Raw genomic sequence first — 22,056 nt, 5'->3', positions numbered from 1 at the left:
TCTCCTGCAGGGGATGCCATGCTGATTTGTATGGCTAATAACTACAAAACCCAGTCCATAGAAAGTCAGTGTGTCAGTGAGCTAGTGTAAATGTAAGGAACAGCAAGTGCCAAAGTCTGAGCCATTAACTTCCCTCTTTTGTGTCATTTTATTGTTTATTTTCAAATAAATGAATGTAGCTCAGCAATCTTGTAAAAAATATGCTCCAGTTGAGTGCAGGGTCAGTATTCAGAAATAGCACATTCATGTAACCACATGGACGATTCATTCATCCATGCAGACGCAGATCCATCTGGCGCAAACACATTGGGCCAAAGGGCCTCTTTCTGTGCTGTAAATCTGTATGACTTTATAACTAAAACCATGGCTGAAATCTAAGGAGATGCGATTGTCCTCAAACAAAACCAGAAAATACTGGCCAATCTCAGCAACTCTGACAGCATCTAATAATAATCTTTATTATCGTCACAAGTAGGCTGATATTAACACTTACAATGAAGTTACTGTGAAAATCCCCCAGTCGCCACACTCCGGCCCATGTTTGGGTACACAGAGGGAGAATTCAGAATGGCCAATTCACCTAACAGCACGTCTTTCAGGACTTGTGGGAGGAAACCGGAGCACCCGGAGGAAACCCATGCAGGCTCTGCACAGACAGTGACTCAAGCCAAAGATCGAACCTGGGACCCTGGCGCTGTGAGATAAAAGTCAACCAGACTCAAAACACTAGCTCCCTTCTCTCTCCACAGATGGTGTCAGACCTGCTGAGATTGTCCAGCATTTTCTGTTTTTGTTTCAGATTTCAGCATCCGCAGTAATTTGCTTTTTCATATGTATTGTCCTGCCTGCTTTGGCAAGGAAAATGATGATTTGAGATGGGTGTCACTGAGGCAGTAGAATGCCTTCCAAGAGTTCAGCATAGCTTTGTGGGCAATAGAGAACAGCAGGAGAATATCACCTCAGTTCCATGGTCATCCGCAAGGTCACCTCATGAAAGAGAGAAATTGTTCACTTAAAAAAAACATTAAGGCACATTTATATTGCAAGAATCTGGTCAGAAATTTCTTTCCAACATTACTTAGGTGCATCACATCCATACAGTTCAAATTGGCTGAGAAAAGTTAAGGTGAACTGTCTCATCAAACCGCTGAGTACATTATCCACTGTCGACCTCTGTCCAACATTAAGACCTGGCATACTGTCAACGAGAACTCCTTCGTATCCTTGCATGGCCAGTTAAGCAAGATTAAAAATTTGCTGTAATATGTTTGAAGGTGCTCTCAGCTTGTTATTTTAAAATTTATGACAATATGTAAACCGTATAAGGTTTGCCAAACCTGTATATTTCTGCCTTGCAACGTGATTCTTGATGTGTTGCAGCCTTGTTAGGTGCTCCTAATGAAATGAAAATTAAAATTGCTTATTGTCACAAGTAGGCTTCAAATGAAGTTACTGTGAAAAGCCCCTAGTCGCCATATTCCGGAGTCTCTTTGGGGTGGCTGACCCTTTATGATAATTTAAAATGATATTGTTCCAGCATCTCATATTTCTGATTGTACTTTTGGAGCGAAGGAGTTCTTTGTTCATATATTTTGGTGTTTCACCTGATGATTATTTTATGTTCCGGCTTGGTGATTAACTGATCTCACAGCTGAAAAGGAAACTCACAAAGGTTTAATTACAACCATCTATTTATTAAGGCAAAATGTGGTTTCAAATGTACCATTTTCAAAACTTCCCTGCATATACTTGGGCCCACACAGCCACTTTCCTTTCACTCTAGACTTCACTCGCTGCAGTCTGTATAAAGTCCAATTTTTCCAAATTGAACCCGTACACAACCAAGCTCACCTTATACGTCTATCCTTGCTGAACTCCATCGGCTCCCAGCTCTCCAATATATTATTTGTAAATTCTGCCTGATTTATCCTTCATTACCTTCTCCAGTCCTATGGGCCAGTGTGTGCGCTCTACTCTCTTGACTCTAATCTCGTACACATTCCCTCGCCACACATAGCCTGACTCTTCACCATCCAACCATTGACCGCGACCTTACGTTCTGAAACTCTCTACTTAAATCTCTTGTTGAGCTATTTTCCTTCCAACCTGCAAAGGTCTCTCACTGGGGCTGTCTTGTGTGGTTCACTATGTTGAAGACACTATATAAATGTAAGTTGTTGTAATGTGAAAGCTATATTGCTGAGGTACACCTAAGCAAACAGCTGACTAAAATATGCAGAATATGTGGAGTTTGTGTTTATGAGCATTTCTGAAAGGTGGTTTTTCTATTCGTTATTGCTTTTTGTTTTAATACTACAATAAGTATTCAAATGCAATGCTTTGAATTGATATTTGATGTGCAATCATTAACTCGACCTAATGTGTCCTGGAACTGTTTCTTAACCTAAGTAGTTTTGTGTTGTTTTATTTCAAGGTTACATATTTTCCCCCCCAAGTCAGAGGTTTTTTTTGTGGTTGAATGATTTCTACCTTTAGTTGTTGTCGTGAGGTTGAACCTGAGGTAGCAGACAAACAAGCTGATTGGCTTTGTGTTCCACACAATTTGACAGTGGGACCTTCTGGAGAACATTAAACCTTGACGGTCTGCACTAAACTCAGTGACTGTGAACAAAAGTGACTGCTGACATTTCCAGTCTCATTTGTTATGATTGTTGTTGTTACTTTTAAAGGGAATGGCCACAGCATCAAGAGGAGCTCCCCTTCAGCTACCGCCAGCTAAGAGTGTAATAGTTTACCGAAATGGAGATCCGTTCTTCACTGGCAGAAGGTTTCTCATCAACAAACAAGTCTCCACCTTTGACACTTTCCTTAACCAGGTAACCAAGGGCATCAACGCACCCTTTGGAGCTGTCAGGAACATCTACACCCCTAAGCAAGGACACAGAGTCTTGGATCTGGATGATCTGGAAAACGGAGCTAGCTATGTAGCGGCGGGAGTGGAAAAGTTTAAAACCCTGGAGTGAGTACCATATTGTACCTTTGATCCTGTTGTGGTATAGCAAGATGTCTAGACAAGCTTAGTTGGTATTATATAAGCCTGATAATCCTTATTGCATTACATCACGATTGACAAGGTGTTGAACAGTTGCAGTTTTATTTCGAGTTATTTTGCTAGAATGACAAATGGGGGCACCACGGTAGCATTGTGGTCAGCACTGCTGCTTCACAGCTGCAGGTCCCGGGTTCAATTCCCGCTTGGGTCACTGTCTGTGCAGAGTCTGCACGATCTCCCCGTGTCTGCGTGGGTTTCCTCCAGGTGCTCCGGTTTCCTCCCACAAGTCCCGAATGACGTGCTGTTAGGTGAATTGGATATTCTGAATTCTCCCTCAGTGCACCCAAACAGGCGCCTGAGTGTGGGGACTAGGGGCTTTTCACAGTAACTTCATTGCAGTGTTAATGTAAGCCTACTTGTGACAATAATAAAGATTATTATTATTATTTGTCGAACTGACAAATTCTGCAAACTATTGGTTAGGTAATACGACCTGTTAATTGGGAAAGAGCCATTTTTTGTTTGATCAAAGACTCAGTTCATAACCAGGCATGTTAATGAATTCTTTTGTATATGGGCTGTCGACTTCTAGCCTAGCGATCAGTGAGGCAAAGGCCAGGCCGTCAGCTCCCTTCCCTGTCTAGAGCTCTGGATGCTCTGACATTCCAAAGACTGCCATAGATGGGGACAGCTCCACGTCGACCCCCAGCACTCTGGGCAAAGAACTCGAAAAAGGCCATCCAGAATTCCCGGAGTCTGGGGCATGACCAGAACATGTTGGTGTGGTTGGTTGGGCCCCCCTGACACCGCTATCACCTATCCTCCACCTCCGGCACATTCATGTGTGTCTTGGTAAGGTGCGCTCTGTGCACGACCTTGAGCTGCATCAGACTTAACCCTATGTAGGAGGAGGTGGAGTTGATCTTATGCAGCGCACCGATCCTGAGTTCACCCCCCCCCCCCCCACCCCCCCACCCCACCCCATCTCCATGCCCAGCTCCTCCTTCCATTTCCATCTGGTCTCGTCCAGAGGGGTCTTGACCTTTTTGTTGAGTCATCCATAAATGTCGTCACATTTGTTGTCCCCAAACCAGTCGAGCCCTACCATTGTGCCCCTAAATGTGTGTCCGGCTCTCTGGGCGAACGTGTTTGTCTCCTTGTAGAGAGCTGTGCAACTGCAGGTATCTGAGCTCATTCCCTTTCGGGAGTTGGAGCCTCTCTGAGATTTCCCCCAGGGTCGCCGGTCTATCGTACAGGTACATGTCCTTCACTTTCAGTGATCCTCTGACCTCCCTCCACGTCCCAAATATGCCGTCTATCCTTGCCGGTGTGAACCAATGTTGCAGATGTGGGCCTCTATGGGTATCTTGTCAAGCTTGAAATGGAGCCTGAACTGCTTCCATGTCTTTAGTGTGACCACAACCACCGGGTTCCTGAAGTGTGTGTGTATGTGTGTGTGCCGAGAGTGGTGCAGTGGCCAGCGCTCGGAGAGACATCCCCATGCAGGAGGCCTGCTCCATTCGGACCCAATCCGCCTCTGGTTCCCTTAGCCATCCGCTAACCCTCTCCGTGTTTACCACCCAGTGTTGGAATAGGGGATTCAGTATGGCTAGACCTCCCACGTGTCGTCCTCGCTGTAAGATGGTCTTGCGTATCCCAGGGACTCTTCCCCTTCACACCAAGGCCATGATTAGTTTGTCAACCCTGGTGAAGAAGGATATGAGGTGAAGATTGGGCGTGATCTGAATATGAAGAAGAACCTAGGCAGCACGTTCATTTTGACCGCTTGTACCCTTCCCGCCAGTGAAAGAGGGAGTGAGTCCCATCTCTGCAGGTCCCTCTTCCCTCCTTCACCAGGCTGGAGAGGTTCTATTTGTGGACCATTGTCCAGGTGTGGACCACTTGGATCCCCTGATACCTGAACGTGGTTTGGGTCACTTTACTTTAAAAAAAATATATTTTTATTGGTGTTTTCCAGTTTTTACAGAGTAACAGCTCAATTCATCTGGTATTTACAAACAATGTTGTGTCTTATTTACAATGATTTTTACATGAGGTCCCCCCTCCCTTTCCCTCGTTGGTAGTTTAGTTCCCTCTTGTGTTGCCTTTTGCCCTGGATGTGGTGTGTTATGCTCCGCTTCTTTCTGCTGGGGCTTTTAGTTTTTATTTTTGGGAGGGGTGGGGGGTCTCTTTGACCCTTCCCCTCCTCCCCTTGTCCCCGTGCTTCGTTTTGTGCTTCCCTTCAGTTCCATTCCCTCCCCTTCCCTCTCTGCCCCTTTCTTTTGTGTGTGCCTTCCCTTGACTTCCTCTCTCTCTTCCACCCCTCTCTTCCTAGTCGCTGTTAGCCACGAACAGATCTTGGAACAGGCTGATTAACAGACCCCACGCTTTGTGGAAGCCCTCGTCCGACCCTCGGATGGTGTACTTGATCTTCTCCAGGTGGAGAAATTCCGACAGGTCTGCCAGCCGGCCTGCAGCTGTCGTGGTGCTGCTGATCGCCAGCCGAGCACGATTCTTCAGCGGGCGATCAGGAAAGCAAAAGCCAGGGCATCGGCCACTTCCCCATATGAAGATCTAGCTAGTCCAATACCCCGAAGACTGCCACTCCTGGCACGGCTCCATCCTCAACCCCACAACCCTGGACATCACCTCGAAGAACCCTGTCCAGAACCCGACAAATCTGGCAGGCCCAGAACATGTGGGTGTGGTTGGCCGGGCCTCTCTGGCAGCTTTTATATTTGTCCTCCACCTCTGGGATGAACCTGCTCATTCAGGTTCTAGTCAGGTGGGCTCTGTGCACCACTTTAAACTGGATGAGGCTTAGCCTTGTGCAGGAGGAGGTCCTCAGTGCTTCACTACAGGATCCCCAACTCACTTCCGTCCCCAATTAACCTCCCATTTCCATCTAGCTTCATTGCCCTCTCCAGCAACTGTTCGTTTTTGTTTCCACAGTTCCCCCCTCCTTACTGTCCGTGTTAATTAGTTCCACTAGTATTGTGTCTCTCGGAGCCCTTGCCATCTCCTTGCGGAGAAAGTGTTTCATTTGGAGGTCCTGAGCTCCTGTCCCATCAGCAGACCAGGTCCTCCGTCAGCTCGTCCAAGGTCGGGAGTCTGTCCCCGATGTAAAAGGTCCCTAACCACGAGCGTTCCCCCCCCATCCTGTCTCCATTATTTAAAGGTGTCCCCGATTAGACCGGAAATGCAGCCTCATTTAGTTCCACGTCTTCAATGTGGCTACCACCACTAGACTGGCTGCCTACATTGATAGGGGGGGACGGAAGCACTGCCGTGGCGAGGGCTTAGAAGGTCGTTCCTTTGCAGGAGGACACCTTCAGTCTCACCCATTGCATATTTGGTTCTTGTATCCATCCCCCCACCCTCACGGCTGTGGCTGCCCAGTGGTAGTACTGTAGATTTGGCAAGGCTAGATTAGACCACCCATGTTTTTCCTCCTTTACAGAGTTGACTTAGTGATCCTCTGATTCTTACCCCCCACACACACAAACAACACAATAATTTTGTCTACTTTGTGGAGTTAGGCCTTGGCAATGAAGATTGATATGGGTCTCAACAGGAAGAGGAAACTCGGCAGTCCATTCATTTTGATCGTCAGCACTCTCCCCGCCAGGGAAACCAGGAATTAATCCCATCTCAGTCGGTCCTTTTTTACTTCCTCCGCCAGACTGGTCAGATTCCACTTGTGGATCTGTGTCCAGTCATGGGCTATCTGGACATGGGCTATGTGGATCCCCAGGTAGAGGAATTTGTTTTGGGATAGTTTGAATGGTAGTCTCTCCAGATCTATCCCTCCCCCTTTCGGGTTCACCGGGAATGCCTCGTTCTTGCCGATTTGGGTCACTTTAAACGGTAGCTCTTCCAGCTCCACTCTTCCCTCTCAAGAGCTCACCGGGAAGATTTCCCTCTTTCCCGGGTTGAGTTTATAACTTGAGAAGGCAGTGAGCTCCCTCAGGAGTCCAGTTATCTTTCCCATGTTGGCTAGGGGGTTCAACATATAGAGGAGCAGGTCATCCACATAGAGCGAGACACTATGCTGCCTGTCCACTCTCTGAATGCCCATCTGCCCCTCCATAACCCCGCTGATTTAAGGGCGATAGCCAGTGGTTCAACTGCCAGTGTGAACAAGAGCGGGGTTAACGGGCTACGCCTCATTCTCCTGTGCAGTAGAAAGCATTTGGAGTTGGTGTCGTTCGTATGCTCACCGGATGGGCACTGTACAGGAGGTTCACCCACAAAGTGAACCCTGCTCCAAACCCAAACAATTCAAGTACCTCCATTCTACTTGATTGAAGGCTTTCTCAGTGTCCAGGGAGACGATCACCTCTGATGTCCTCTCCCCGGATGGGTCACTATTACGTTCAGCCAGGCAGATGTTCACTGATAGTTGTCTGCCCTTAACAAACTCGATCTGATCTTCCACAATCATTTCTGGCAGTCAGCTCTCCAGGCGCCTCGCTTTCACGAGGACTTTTGCATCAGTGTTTAAGAAAGGGACAGGTCTGTATGCTCCACACTCTGACAGGTCTTTGTCCTTTTTGGGCCCCCTTTGACAGTGAGTCGTTGAACATCCCCCAAAATGCGGGGCCAGCGCTGCTGCAAATTTTTGTCAAACTATTTTATGAAAAAGATTTTATGAAGGAGGTTTAAGGGAAATATATGACCTTGTTTTGTTGGTCAAAATACAATGTATTGGAATGTTTTGTTGGCTGGTGTTTCCTGGAAATAGGTTAATTGTGCAGTTGGTCTGGTTATGTGAATGCAAAGTGCAGAATAAAAAGGTCCTTAATCTGGAGTAATTCAGAAAGTGAAATCATTATAATTTACGTGTTTAGTGACAGAAGTACAACATATAAAAATTCCAAGTAAATATAATTGAAAAGACCTGATCTTTTTCTACAATAAATATTAAACATGACCAAGACTTGTGAAATTGGTTCATAACTGTTGCTGGTTTCAACTTCATTAAATTTGCCATGCCGTTTAATCTTATTAATAATCTTATTTTTCCTCAGTTATTTGCAAATTACAACAAAGAAGCCACAAAAAAAGACAAATGAAATGGTGAGTCCTTTGCACAGGTGTTTACTTATTCCAGTATTCCTCTTTGTTTGTTCTTGTTCACTAACTTTATTTCTAATTCAATATGTGTGAGCCTTCGATTTACTTGGTATTAGTCGTATGGGCAAAGGCCAATGTTGATGCAAAATGTCCTTGTCTTCACATTGACAAAATTTGCTTTGTGTAGTGTGAGTGTGAACTCATTGACTCATACTGATAGTACTTGAGACCACCTCCAGGAGTGAGCATCACACTGCTTCAATTTGACACTCACAGATAGAACCACAACTAATTTAAATGGGTAGATCTGCATTTTTACTGTCTGACTTCAAGCATTGCCTCAGCAGCATGAATACATGAAAAATGGACAGGAAGGAATATGTGACTGTAACAGGATCCACCTGGTTTTCTTCCACTAAAGATGAAAATCTACACCAAAGTGGCTTGGAACTTTCATCTTAACCTTTTTTCTTTGAACCTTTGCTAACCGGCCTGGTGGCTCTCCCCTAACGTTAAAATGTTTTAAAAAGAAGAAAGGAAGATTTGCTTTTACGTAGCACGTTTCCAACCATCAGGACACCTCAAAATGCAAAATACAGTCGTTTAAAATCGTTTTTTTTGAAATGTAATCACTGTTAGGTCTGAAATGTGCAGATAGGTGGGGTTATGGGATGGGGCAGGGATGGGCCTTGGTAGGGTGCTATTTCAGAAGGTCGGTGCATGATCAATGGGCCAAAAGGCCAGCTTATGCACTGCAGGAATTCTATGGTTGTAACGGCAACTAATTTGCAAATGGGAAACCCCAACAACAGGAATGTGATAATGACCAGATAATCTATTTCAGTGCTGTCGCTTGAGGGATCATCCAGGCACAGGGGAATACTCCTTGCTCTTCTTCAGAGTACTGCCTACGTTGTTTGACAATCAACTGTGAAGACTGATGTGGACTCACTTTAATGTCTTATTTAAAAGGTGGCATTCACCACAGATCTGGTCGAACAACATCAAAATGTTATTGGGTCTTATTTTTTTTAGAACAGTACAGCACAGAACAGGCCCTTCGGCCCTCAATGTTGTGCCGAGCAATGATCACCCTAGTCAAACCCACGTATCCACCCTATACCCGTAACCCAACAACCCCCCCCTTAACCTTACTTTTAAGGACACTAAGGGCAATTTAGCATGGCCAATCCACCTAACCCGCACATCTTTGGACTGTGGGAGGAAACCGGAGCACCCGGAGGAAACCCACGCACACACGGGGAGGACGTGCAGACTCCGCACAGACAGTGACCCAGCCGGGAATTGAACCTGGGACCCTGGAGCTGTGAAGCATTTATGCTAACCACCATGCTGCCCTTGTTATTGTTCTTTAATTATTCCAGTATCATCATGGTATGCAAAGATAACCCCTCACTTCTATTCTTCCATCATCTCTCTAATATCACTCTTGCTTTCCCCACCAATCACGCATCCAACAACACTTAAGGGTTTCTTTGTCAATAGCATTGAGACTATCAATTCTTCTGCATCCTCCTTTCTCTTTGCCCATCTGGCCAAATTTTTCACCTGGTTCCTCCCTGCCATAATGCTAAACCCAGACCTTTTGTAACCTCCAGACCAATGCTCTCCTGGCCAGTCTCCCTTCTTCCATCACCTTGAGGCCATTCAAAACTCTGCTGCCCACACTCAAACATCGATCAAGCCCCACTTATTCATTACCCTAGTACTTGCTGACCTACATTAGCTCCCACTCTACCAACACCTCAAAATTACAATCCTCATTCACAGCCTCGTCCCTGCCTTGTCCCTCCCTACTTCTGTAATCTCCTGTAGATTTACAAAAGTCCACATTGCTCCAACTCTAGTCTCCTACATTGTCTTCACTCACTGTTGGCACATGTACCTTCAGCTGAATATACCTCAAATGCTGTCATTTTTTCCCTAAATCTTTCCATCTCTTCACCTCTGTGCACCTTTTAGAGTCTCCTTGACATCTACCTCTTTGATCAAGTTCGAATCACCTCTCCTAACACTTCCTTCATTGGCTCAGTGCCAAATTACACGATTACACTTCTGTGGAGTGCTTTGGGGTGTTTTCCAACATTAAAAATGCTAAATAAATGCAAATTGTTGTTGTTGTATAAGTCAACCATGTAATTGATGTTTGAGAGCTCTATGCAGCTCCAAGCAGGTAATAAATAGTCTGCAGCTGGTAGTTACAGTAGAACAAACACCATTCATGATAAACAGGTAGTTTGTTATCCAAAAGTGTGCTCAGAAACTAATATTTGTTCTGCTTCTAGGACTCTTATGTAAAATTGTGACCCTTCAGTAGCAAACCATATTCCAAGTAAGAAATGTAGAAAGTACCAGAATCATAGAATGATACAGCACAGAAGGAGGCTATTTGGCCCATTGTGCGTATGCTAGATCTTTAAAAGAGCAACTGATCCCACTTATCTGTTTGATGCCCATAGCTGTGCAATTGTTCTATTATTTCCAAGTATTTATCCAATACCCTTTCAGATTCACTGTTGAATCTCTTTTCAAATATCAGTCTCTCACTACTTACTCAACCAAAACCCTACATCTTTATTAAATCTCCCTTTAACTATACAAATTTCATATTATTATCAAGTAATTTGCCCGACCAATGACCACCACCAGAACATCGGGAAGGTCTCCTGTTTCACAGCGTCTGAGCGTGTTAGTCTCCATCATTACAGTATAGATATGGGGCGGGATTCTCCGTTAGCCGATCCCAAAATCGGGGAGTGTGATCGGAGAATAGCTTCCGATGCCAAATCGCAGCAGGCGCCAGTTTGAAGCCAAATCTTGATTCTTCATCACCTCAAAAACAGTGTCATTGCGCTTTCCTCAGTGAGTACTTTAAATACCATTTACATATCATTAGTGGATCCACCCGCGATTCTTCACCTCCGATTGGCTGAGTTCCTGACAGCATGGTTTACTTGTGCTTTCAAACACATGGGTGCGATTCTCCGCCCCCCACGCCGGGGGGGAGAATAACAGGAGGGCCTCCCGACATTTTTCATGCCCTCCCGCTATCCCCCCCCCCCCACGCCCAACCCACGCCACGAATTGCCGCTCGCCGTTGGGTCGAGCGGCCGGGCCTTCACGCCCGTTTCAACATGGCAGCAAACACACCTGTTCGCTGCCATCGTGAAACGGGCGCCAGATGCCCGTTTGGGGCATCTGGGGGCCCGATTGGCACGGCAGTACCATGGCCGTGCCAAGGGGGGCATAGGCCCGCGATCGGTGTCCACAGATTGCGGGCCGTGCGTCCGTAACGGATGCACTCTTTTCCATCCGCCGCCCTGCAAGATCAAGCTGCCACGACTTGCGGGGCGGCTGAGGGAAAAGACGGCAACTGCGCATGCGCGGGTTGGCGTTGTCCAACCTGCGCATGCGCGGCCGACGTCATTGGCCGCGTCAGCCGGCGTGATGCTTGACGTGCGGCCTTGACGACCGTCGTCAAGGCCGTGCCGCCATGACGCACGGGGCTGTGCTTCTAGCCTCGCCCGTGGGGGAGAATCGGCCCGGAAGTGGGCGTGAAGGCTGCGGTGGGTCACGGCCTGTCGACGGTAGCCTTTACGATTCTCCGCATTTGCGGAGAATCTCGCCCCATGAACCCGGTGTGGCTGCTGAGGAAGAGAGAGGGCATGTGGACAGTGCCCAATATCGACATAGTTTGTGCCACAGGCAGGAGGGGCTTCTGCCAGTGCCGGGGGGAGTAGTGGAGGGTGGTCAGGAGGTGGGCTGTGGGGTCGGAGTGGACGGACATGGAGCACCATTGCCGCGGCCAGCAAGTCAGCATGCAGCTGTGCACACCGCTAACAGCCCACTTTATATCTAGTGCCAGGGGTCGTATAGGTGTATCCTCCGGGGCACCCCCTTGGGTGCCTTCTGGCCCTAGCGCACCCATCAGCTGTATGGGCACACTCCAGCACAACCAGTCCCATCTTTTTGGCTTCGTGAAGTGTTTGTGTGGGGAGAGAGCAGCTGCAGCTTGTCAGCCTCCCGAGTATCAATCATGGACCCGGCCAATCCCGCACCGCTTTTCATGGGAACTGACTGTGCTTCACGGGGCACCGGTGTTAGCCCCTCAACGGTTGCGGAATCGGTCCAGGTGCAGCACTTCGTCACAGAAATGGCGAATTCTGCCCATGATTCCTACCTGGCAAATTTCTGATCATGCCTCTGTTGTCATGAGGGAGTCCTGACTGACTAAGTACTTCTCAAAGGAACATCCGATGCCAAATTGTGTTATAAGGGGCTTGAAAGCAGATTACTTCCCCACTATTTTTTGACTGGAAAATTATATATTAGTTATATGACATTAGATATACAGTATGGAAACAGGCCATCCATGCTGGCATTGATGCTCCACCCAAGCCTCCTCCCATCTTTCTTCATCTAAATCTATCATTATTAGCTCTCTATTCTCTTCCCCCTTGTATGCTTGTCTAGCTTCCCCGATCTATACTGTTTATTTTAACCACTCCCTGCGATAGAGAATTTATTCTGAATTCCCTGTTGGATTTCTTGGTGATTATCTATATTTATGGGTTCTAGTTATGCTCTCTGGCATAAGTGGAAGCCCCAGCTCGATAGATTGTGGGCGGGATTCTCGGGTCCGCTATTCGCGTTTTCCTGTGTGGTGCGTCCCCACGGGCAGCGTGAATCTGTAGTCCCGCAACTGGCCAATGGGGTTTCCCATTGGGCCACCCCATGCCGTCGGGAAACCCAAGGGCATGGGTGCGCTATCGGCGGTCTGGAGGTTATGCAGATGGAGAATTTGGCTGGGTATCTCTAATTTTTTGTTTTGAGACATTGATGAAGAGAGTCACAGGAATGCTGATTAACTTTTAGATAAAAAAAATTATGGAATCTTCTCCAAAATGATGCTTTCGTTTGGACATCATCACAGATCCACACCCAGAGTTTCAACCTCTCCTTTCAGTATTCCTCTCCCTTGACAACACCTGCATTTGAGCTACCACAGAAACGTTCAGGTACCCAGCCACGCCAACAGAACGCCACTGCTTCACAGACTGTATGAAGGTGTCACCAACATTAGGGCCATCTCAGATGCCTGGCTCTCACTAGCTGATGTCTGCGGATCTGTATCTTGCAGCCTGGTCTTTTATGGGAGCCTTGATCTGCTTCTGACTTCACTGAACAGAATCCTTGTTCCAAACTTCTACCGCTTGTTCCTTAAACATCCTGAAACTCTCATTCCCTGATGTCTGACCATTTAGCCTCTGTTCCTCTGTATTGTCCTACCTATACTGGAAGTTTCTGTGGAAAACTTCTTGCTTATGGATTACCTGGTTCCAACTGAACTCAAATGCTCCTGCTTTTCAGCATGGCCCTCTGGTTGCTAAGCAACAGCTTCATTTAAAAAAAAGCCTATAATTGCTTTTACGTCATAGAACCTCAATTACAATGCAGGCAACATTTAAAGTGAAATTAAACTGTACACTTGTAGGCACCTTTGTTCAACATAAATTTAAACTGAAGTTTTAACCCTTTCTTAGCACATAATTTCAGAAATTATTTCTAGCACATACAGTACAAATATTGACTACTTAAACTATCTCTATTTCCTAACACTTTCTTGACATGTATATCCAAGTAATTCTGGTATCATCCTTGTAAATCATCTCTGCACCCTCTCCAGTGCCTCAATATCCTTTTATAATGTGACAATCACAATTGCACTCAGTACTTTAATCACAATCTAATCAGGGTTCGATGTAAGTTCAGCATGACCTCCCTACTTTTCAAGTCTTAACTCTCTATAAATAAAGCCTAGTGCTTAGTTTGATTTTTTTTATGACCTTGTTAACTTGAGGTGCAACTTTTAGTGATTGGTACATTTGTAACCTGAGATATTGTTGTTCCTTTCCCACAAGTAGAGGAGGGGGAGAAATATTTTCATAAGAGACGGAGCAAAAAGCAATGCATTCCAGCTGGGGAAGGAACTATTTTGATTGCGGAGATAAGGCTTCAAAAAGCCCAGGATAAAGTCAATCTGCAGTCTGTAGATATTATCACAATACTGTGTCCGTGCCTAATAATAAGCTACTTAAACAGAATGTCATGCACAGTCCATCAATGGAAGTTTATTTTAGGAGAAATGTTTGGTGTTGCCAATGCTGGAAGCTGTGTGGAGACAATCGAAGGTGAAAATGTGAAACAAACTATCAAGGTGTCCTTGATCCTATTATCGCTTTGGCACTTGTGTAGCCTGAAGCATTTTTTTGCCGGTGATTTCACGTTGCTGAAAACTGTCGGATAGTTGGGTGTGAGCTCATTTTACTTTGCCCTACGCCCCCCCCCCCCCCCCCCCCCCCCCCCCCCCGATTCCGAACTCCAACATTTCCCTCCTTTTCTATTTACCTGCATTCATGTGCTTCTAGTCCCTGTTGGAGCATTAACAGGAAGTGGTGCTTGCTTTCTGTATCACTGAACTCTGTTCTGGGTCCAACAGGAGCTTAAACTCTTGAAGCTGTCAAAGTTGTGGTGGTGAGCCAACATACAAAAGTCTTATTATAATGTCAGTAAAGACTTAAAAGGCCAGCGTATTCACTCAAATATATATTTCCAATGCATGTTTTGTAACGTAGCCATTTAAATCATCAGCATTCCAATATTGTTTTTGAAGTGTTTTTTTATGTGCTCTGTTACGACTGAGTCCAGAGGGGTGAATAAACTCACTCAGGTTAAAGTATAAGACTTATTCAAAGGTACAAACGTGTCCCGAATCACATGACTTACACACACACACACACACACACACACACGCACGCACGCACGCACACACACACACACACACTGACGTGCAAAACAGAACCTGAGGGCGGCATATGGCACAGTGGTTAGCACTGGGACTACAGCGCTGAGGACCCGGGTTCAAATCCCAGCCCTGGGTCACTGTCCTTGTGGAGTTTGCACATTCCTCCCGTGTCTGCGTGGGTTGCACCAACCCAAAGATGTGCAGGTTAGGTGGATTGGCCACGATAAATTGCCCTTTAATTGGGAAAAAAATAATTGGGTACTCTAAATTTATAAAAAAAAACAGAAACTGTTACAGAATGGAGGAAGTGGAATTCGAAAGTGTTAATGTGTGGGAGAAAAAATATATACATTCCAATGTTCCTTTAGTGGTCTTGATATTCCAGGGATTCCAGCTGATTTAAGTAGGTTATTCTTCTGGAGAAAGTCTTTTTTAAACTGCAATCCATCTTTTTCCAAAGTGGATGCAATGACAGTTTAATATTCTTTCGATTAAAGTTCTCCATCTCTGTAATGTAACAGGGTCTGAACTTGAAAATAGCAGGGTGAGGGAGAGATGATGTTACATTGCTGTATGCTCCTTTCTGTAGACTCCTTTCTTGCTGTTAACCTGTAGACAAGCATATAATCATAGCTTTTCACATGTGGTGTTTTGACCATGTGACAGTTATCGACACACAATGGAGGAGCTTCAATCTCCCATTGTCATAGCTGTCAAGATGCCATGGAAGCAGATAGGCGTCCTTAGCACCCTCTTTGCATTTTGAAATTCGTTAGTCCTTCTTTGCTCCTGGCAGTTTTCGGAGCCCTGAAGTCTAATAGCCTCGTGGTAGCTCTTAGGTTTTGAAGAAAGATCAGACAATGTCATGGAAATCCATCAGGTGAACTGCCTAGATGTGTGCCCTAGTAATCCGTTTTTGGAGGGGGCCAGAAACTTGGCCAATTTGTAGGTCAGTTGAGTTTATCATAGATTATCATAGAATTTATAGTGCAGAAGGAGGCCATTCGGCCCATCGAGTCTGCACCGGCTCTTGGAAAGAGCACCCTACCCAAGGTTAACACCTCCACCCTATCCCCATAACCCAGTAACCCCACCCAACACAGGGCAATTTATCATGGACAATCCACCTAACCTGCACATCTTTGGACTGTGGGAGGAAACCGGAGCACCCTGAGGAATCCCACGCATACACGGTGAGGATATGCAGACTCCGCACAGACAGTGACCCAAGCCGGAATCGAACCTGGGACCCGGGAGCTGTGAAGCAATTGTGCTATCCACAATGCTATCGTGCTGCCCATTCTGGAGTGCTGGAGACATTTTAAAAGTGTCTTTGTAGATTTCTAGCTATTTATTTTGCTTTTAAAAAATAATCGAAGATATTACACCAACTGATGCAACTAATAATTAATAGTTCTCATTGTAGACAATGTATCGTTGCAACAGTTGTGACCATATCCATTTTTAGTCTACAATTGCACTGTCTCAAACTGGATGAGAATTTAGGTTCAGATTCCATTATTGTTTCAGAGTTAGATTATCATTTACTTTAAAGCATCCTTTCAACCCAAAGAGGTGAGCTGTGCTTAACAACACAATTATATTAAATATTTTTACAAAATATTTACATTTATTGCCCATCCCTAATTGCCCTTAAACTGATTGGCTTGCTCGGCTATTTCAGAGGGCATTTTAGAGTCAACCACATTGCTGTGGGTCTGGAGTCACTTATCAGCCAGACCAGGTAAGGACGGTAAGATTCCTTCCTAAAGGGCATGAGTGGCAGCACGACGGCATAGTGATTAGCACAGCTGCCTCACAGTGCCAGGGACCCAAGTTCAATGCCTGCCTCGGGTGACTGTCTGTGCGGAGTCTGCACGTTCTCCCTGTGCCTGCGTTGGTTTCCTTTGGGTGCTCCTGTTTCTTCCCACAGTCCAAAGATGTGCAGGTTAGGTGGATTGGCCATGCTAAATTGCTCCTTCGTGTCCAAAGGTTAGGTGGGGTTATGGGGATAAAGCAGGGGAGTGGGCCTGGGTGGGATGCTCTTTTGGAGTGTTGGTGCAGACTCGATGGGCTGAATGACCTCATTCTGCACTGCCTCGCCCTCCCCATGCTGAATTACAGTGATGACTAACAGAATTGAAAAGCCATTATAGTCTAGCATAGTATTGATTATCTCTCTAAACTTGGGAAATATCCAACAATGTATTCAAAAACTACAACCTCATATGGTGTGTTAGTGTTCTTGATGAGTGAATACATTTAATTTAATTTGTATTGTCTCAGCTCATTACATTTTATCTTTTACTTTAATCTTTTGCTGCAAATGGGAACATTAATACTTGATTCTGCTCCTTGCTATCTTACTTAATCATTCTCATACCTAAAAGACACTGGGAGGGATTCTCCACTTCAGAGACTAAGTGCTGACGCTGGGACTGAATCGTGGGCATTCTACGGCCCCCATAGTGCCGCCGGTCCTAGATCTATTCAGGACATGCTAATGGCCCAGCACCGGTGCCAAACGGTACTAGTGTGATTCCAACAGATGCTGCCATTAGATTCACTGTGGTTGGGATTGGCACTGGAGAGCCTGACAGGCTAGCGTTGCATATAAGCACTGCACTCCCCCCACACTCTCATTCCAGCCAAGATGATACCACCCTAGAGGACAGTCCTGAGATTGGCCAACGCAGAGCTGGAGACACTGCTAGATGCCGTGGAGGAGAGGCGGGACACCCTCTTCCCTGGGGTGGGAAGGCGCCCGTAGGTGCCAACTGGGCCTAGGCGCAGGTGTGTGTGTGGATCCCACTGCCCAGGGCCTGGCAGCAGTGCGGGAAGAGCTCCTCAGGTCACCTCCATCACCGTGGCCCTGGCACCAACCCCTGTCCCACGTACCCGATACCCCATGCAGCATCCTCACCAGGCAGACCGCTGGGTGAGGATGGGCAACACTCTCTCCCCAGGCCAGCTAGGGTGTGTCACCATGACATGCCCCTGGTGCCAATAATAATCGGGGGGGCGGGGGGGGGGGGGGGTATTTTTCCAACTGGAAGCCTGTGTCCAGTGGGGTCCCCCAGGGATTAATGTTGTTGCTCTTGTTGTTTGTGGTTTATATAAATGATTTAAACATGAATGTAGGAGAGTTGATCAGTAAGTTTACAGATGATACAAAAATTGGTGGGATGGTAAATAGTGTGGAGGATAGCCTTCAATTACAGGACAATATAGACGGGCTGGTCAAATGGGCTAATCAGTGGCAAATGGAATTCAATCCGGATAAGTGTGAAGTCATGCACTTGTGCAGGACAAACAAAGCAAGGGAATACATTACAAATGGCAGGAACCTGGAAAGCACCGAGGATCAGAGGGACCTTGGTGTGCATGTACAGGTCCTTTAAGGTAACAGAGCAGGTGGATACAGTGGTTAAGAAGGCATATAGTATGCTTGCCTTTATTAGCCGAGCCATAGACATTAAGAGCAGAGAGGTTATGCTGGAACTGTATAAAACAATGGTTAAGCCACAGCTAGAGTATTGTGTGCAGTTTTGAAACCCACATTTTAGGAGGAATGCGATAGCATTGGAATGCATGCAGAGGAGATTTACCAAGATGTTGCCTGGGCTGGAGTGTATTAGTTCTGGAGACAGATTGGATAGACTTGGATTACTTTTCTTGCAGCAGAGGAGACTGAGGAGAGGCATGATTGAGATGTATAAAATTATGAAGGTCATAGATAGAATAGACAGGAATAACCTTTTCCCCTTGCTGGAGGGGTCAATGACCAGGGGGCATAGATTAAGGTAAGGGGCAGGAGGTTTAGAAGGGATGTGAGGAGGGTGGTGGGAGTTTAGAATATATTAAAAACTCAGAATGGAGAAGCCTTGGGACTGCTGTGTAATATTTTCTATTTGAAAAAGTCCCAGCAGTGCTTTTCTAACCAGTTTTATTGGACATGATGCATCTTTTATTTAATATTTTAAGTGGCACTATTAATTCTGGCCACTTCTGCCCACACATATGCAATGTTAACAAAATATAGAGCTATTTTCCTGCAAGATATATCTTTCTGTCATTTTAAAACTTCACACATTAGAAGATTAAGATTTGCTGGCATTTTTCAGCAGTTATTACAAGTGGGAATAACACTATACATAATTATTAAGATAAACTGGTTGAAAGAAGCAGAATAGTAGATAAACTTTGTGATGAATATTAAATTAACAGCTACTGGACAGCTCTTCATCTTAACTTCTCTTCAAGCATCTGGGAATTCAAGGTTCATGTCTAGAAATGATCAGATGCTGACTTGTTTATCTTCATTTCAAGGTTGGGGAACACATTAAGCTGAGGCATTATTGGGCCTTTCAAATGGACATTAGGAATCATCTGGTATGATTTCAAAGAAGAGTAGAGGAGCTATTCTCGGTGTTCTGGGCAACATTTATCCCCAGCCAACATCACTTAGACTTGCTTGTTGTATCATTGATGTTTGTGGGAGCTTGTGTGCAGTATGACTACTGTGTTTCCTACATTATGGTAGGTTACCAGACTAGACCCCAACATTAATTAAGATATCGGACAAGAACCCCAAACAATAAAAAAAAATTGGTAAAACTGTATGGAAATTATACTTCACCCCAGGAGTGATGACTCTGACCAATAGGTATCTTTTATGTTAAAATAAACTTTAATTTAAATAATAAAATAACCACACTAATGAAATAGCTTCACAATTATCAGTCAAATAGTTCTTAAGCACAAGGAAAAACTTAAATTTACTGTCTTTTGCTGCCACTAACTCCAATTAAGCAAAGCAATACAGTTCAAATGGCATTTAGAAATAAAGTGAACAGACAGATTACTTTCTTAGTTGTGTAAAGAGAGAGAGACCATTTCAGGAGCAGAACCAATACACTTCTGCTCAACCTAGCAGCATTAGGCAAAACTGCTGTTCAACTTAAAATACTCTAGCAGACTGCAAAACTACAGACAGATCTGGCTCCTCCCATTAATTACATCATCTGTATTCCAGTAAGTTGTCTCATGACTAGCTAAGACTAATTCACAATCCGTCATCAATTATCTACTCCCCAGGGGATCTCCAGCAATTGTAACAGTATTCCATTAAATCTTTGTTTGTAATCAAGTAATTGGTTGCAATGAATCATGATCTGACCTTTTGCACCCCCTGAATTGCTTTATCAGACATACTGCCTGTATGTATTTTAAACATGGGTTTTTAATAACATTGCTGTAACAGAATATAAAATATAATATATAACAATTTCTACATTCATCACAATTACAACAGTGACTGCACTTTAAAACTACTGTTGTGAATATCTAGTTCATAATTGATATGTCATAACTGTTAGTTTAGGGGAATTAAAGTTTTTAACTAGCTAAATGGGGATATCTGGTTAAGAAATTGGTAGACATCTCCAGTGAATGCACTTCAAACAAGCTGGAGTTCATTACAATTAAAGCTAACTTACATTTATCTTGCATGGTCAGTAGAAGTATAAAACTTGAACAATTAATTTCCCATCCTGTAATGATCCATGTTATAAAGGAGCCAGAGGGTCGACACTGACCTCTGTAAAAGATTTAAATTATGTATGTGGTTTCCAGATCAAAAGAAGATAAAACCAAGCTGTGAACAAGAAAGTTCCTCACTAGGGTCAGTAATTATGGAAGAAGAGGGTCATAACACTCCATCAGCACAATAAACTATTTATACGATTACAGATTCAAAGAGTTGTGTTGAAGGCAAAATAATTTGTTTGCATTTCTGTTTGAACCATCCCCAAGCATACCACATTGACATAACGATCCTGAATCAGGGTGAACCTTTCATTAGAAGGTTCTTTTGTTTAATTTATTTGTGTGAATTTACTGACCGAAGCAAGCAGTTCAGTTTGAGAACTAATGGAGGATGTTGCAGTTTTGCGTTGGTCTAGGCGATAACTCACTAAACTGAGAAAACCAATGCCAGCCAGATGGGCCTGTACTTCAGACCAAAAGAATATTAACATCATTGAGCCATAAGTTCCTCAGAGTGGCAATCAGCATCAGATTGCCACTCCATACCCATTTAACTGCACTAAAACTTTTAATCACCTTAAATATCTAAATTTCTAACTTCAGCATAATTATTTTAAATACTCAACTCTCATTCTCCCGACCTCCCAGGGAAACCCCCTCTAATTAAACTCCCCACCCCCTCTCCATGGTATTCCCAACACCCCACTTCCCATATCTGCATGAGGTTCCCTGATTCCCTCTCAACCTAACTCCTGACCCTCCTCTCTGACCCGACCACACCCACCTCGATCAGACCTGACTCCCATCTCACCCCCAACATGGTCCCCACCTTGACCTGACCTGACTCCTACCATCGGGTGGCAAGGCCCCCCCCCCCCCCCCCCCAACCTGACTCCCTTCAGTGCTCGACTTCCCGTCCATGTCCGAATACCCACCCCCACATCTCATTCACTTACCATAGACACTTATCTGCTCTTTGACCAGTTATTTTCAATTGGACGTTTAAAATCATCTGCTTTAAGGCCTTGAAAAGGACGCCTTTCCTCCTTCACTCCGCTTCTTTTGGACTTCGAAACTGGAGCCGGGGTGCTGCCTAGATCTCACTTGACTTCAGTCAGGAAGGTCGAGCGAGCAGCTGCTTAAGAATTGTAGCTCAGTTAAGTGAGTACAGAGTGGCCATCTGCCTCTGATGGCTACTCCGAGGAAATTATGGCTCATAGTTTCTGTCTATTTCCTTTTGTTGGCTGGCAGGAAGCCTGGAGTTAGAACCTATCTCAGTTAACAGCACATTTTTGCAAAGTGTAATTTCCAGTTCAGCAATGGGAAATGGTACAGTTCTGTCTCCACAGGGCCCCCCCCACCACCCCCTCATTGGCATCTCAGACTTACCGGGTCCATCACGGAATGCCACCTCCTTGGTCTACCGACAGTGCTGCTGCTTGGTGCTGTTGGTTTGCAGAGTTGGTGGCCTCTGATTGGCCAGCAGCTCTATAAGGCAGGACTCCTTGCTGAGATGGAGGGAAGTCCTGCCTTGTTCTAATTAACAATCCATTGCTCAAAAAAATAAAGCAGTGCGAGCCTGCTCAGGAGAGGT

At 45.2% G+C, this 22,056-nt stretch overlaps 1 protein-coding gene across 7 annotated transcripts in view; it reads left to right on the top strand.

The window, feature by feature from the left end:
* LOC119967594 (doublecortin domain-containing protein 2) overlaps nt 1–22,056 on the top strand; it is a 223,954-nt gene that overhangs the window by 25,808 nt on the left and 176,090 nt on the right. For 4 of the 7 annotated variants that reach the window (XM_038800327.1, XM_038800325.1, XM_038800328.1 and 1 more), the window contains exons 1-2: nt 2,583–2,980; nt 8,044–8,092. In XM_038800327.1, coding sequence (XP_038656255.1) covers nt 2,694–2,980; nt 8,044–8,092 — 336 coding nt within the window. In that variant the 5' untranslated portion in view covers nt 2,583–2,693. Of the gene's footprint in view, nt 1–2,582; nt 2,981–8,043; nt 8,093–22,056 lie in introns of those variants that run through there. The other 3 variants (XM_038800324.1, XM_038800322.1, XM_038800323.1) reach the window with 1 other exon arrangement.

This window comes from Scyliorhinus canicula, chromosome 6 (assembly GCF_902713615.1).
Source record: "Scyliorhinus canicula chromosome 6, sScyCan1.1, whole genome shotgun sequence".
In the NCBI taxonomy this organism is placed as follows: Eukaryota; Metazoa; Chordata; class Chondrichthyes; order Carcharhiniformes; family Scyliorhinidae; genus Scyliorhinus; species Scyliorhinus canicula.
Note: the sequence above shows the minus strand (reverse complement) of the source record. Positions and strands in the feature narration are given on the sequence as shown.